This window comes from Penaeus monodon, chromosome 20 (genome assembly GCF_015228065.2).
Source record: "Penaeus monodon isolate SGIC_2016 chromosome 20, NSTDA_Pmon_1, whole genome shotgun sequence".
Taxonomy (NCBI): domain Eukaryota; kingdom Metazoa; phylum Arthropoda; class Malacostraca; order Decapoda; family Penaeidae; genus Penaeus; species Penaeus monodon.
The window spans coordinates 7,543,863-7,544,900 of record NC_051405.1 but is presented as its reverse complement, the minus strand read 5'-3'; the positions used below and the strand labels follow the sequence as shown (position 1 = coordinate 7,544,900).

General features: G+C 31.0%; 1 protein-coding gene across 2 annotated transcripts in view; it reads right to left on the bottom strand.

Annotated features, from left to right (window-relative positions):
- Window positions 1-1,038, bottom strand: part of LOC119585607 (trafficking protein particle complex subunit 8-like) — a 22,010-nt gene that overhangs the window by 2,195 nt on the left and 18,777 nt on the right. Inside the window, exon 11 of one of the 2 annotated variants that reach the window (XM_037934273.1) lies at window positions 718-759. The exons of the other annotated variant lie outside the window; for it this stretch is intronic. Coding sequence (XP_037790201.1) covers window positions 718-759 — 42 coding nt within the window. The remainder of the gene's footprint in view (window positions 1-717; window positions 760-1,038) is intronic. 2 annotated transcript variants of the gene reach the window in all.

The window sequence follows — 1,038 nt, the reverse complement described above, 5'->3', positions numbered from 1 at the left end:
TAACATCCTGATTGTTATTCCTCTATCTAAAAGTTACGAAAGAAAGAAAAAAAATACAATGATGAGATATGCATATATGGCTTACATCTGAAATCTTGTGCAGCAAAAGAAGAAAAGCCTGCACAAGCAATATCAACTTTTAGCCTTGTCATAAGAAGATTTATGCATCCATATCCAAAAATACTCTTTCATTGACTTTGTTCCTGTATGCAATCATGCACACTAAAAAAATCCAAACATCAAATTCCTGGTGCTAAGCTTGCCATAAAAGCCATCATAAGCAAGACAAAAAATATCAACTATCTCTCACACAATTAATTCTATCAACTAATGCAATATTGCTGCTTCTTTCTTATTTCATGTTTATTGAACATAAAATAATTTAAGAGAGAGATTTCCTAATATGAGTAATGTGACAACACTAAAGCAAAGACAGTAGTCAAATCTGAATTATTTCATAATGCAAAATTGGGGAATGTATCACTCCATTATGCTAATCACAGAGAACAGTAAAATCAATATATAATGCATGTGATACTGAAAAAATATTTATCACTGAAATACATATGAACTCCCAGAACTTGCTAAATTAGCAGTAACTGCATTTGGAAATTAATCATGTACACTTACCGTATACTGACAACAACACAGTTTCACAAAAGTGGCACATACTTAAATTTAACAACAAAGCACAATATGCAACATATCTGTGAATACCTGAATTTAAAATAGAAGGACAGCCAGGGGTATACGAGTTATCTGCAAATCAATAAAAATATTACAGTTGATGCGACAAATAATGCATTAAGATTCCCAGATTTTTAAAATACACTAAAGAAAGAATTAACATATATAATACTAGAACATACTTGTCACACTTGTTATTAAATTCTAGGGCACAGCTTTTATACACTTCTAAATTCAGATTTACCTGGACAAATATGATCAGGAGCAAAAGTCCAAATACATCTACACTTTAGCAAATGTTTCAAACATTGCCCACTGATGCTGCAGTGTTTGTCTTATCTAAAGTAAAAT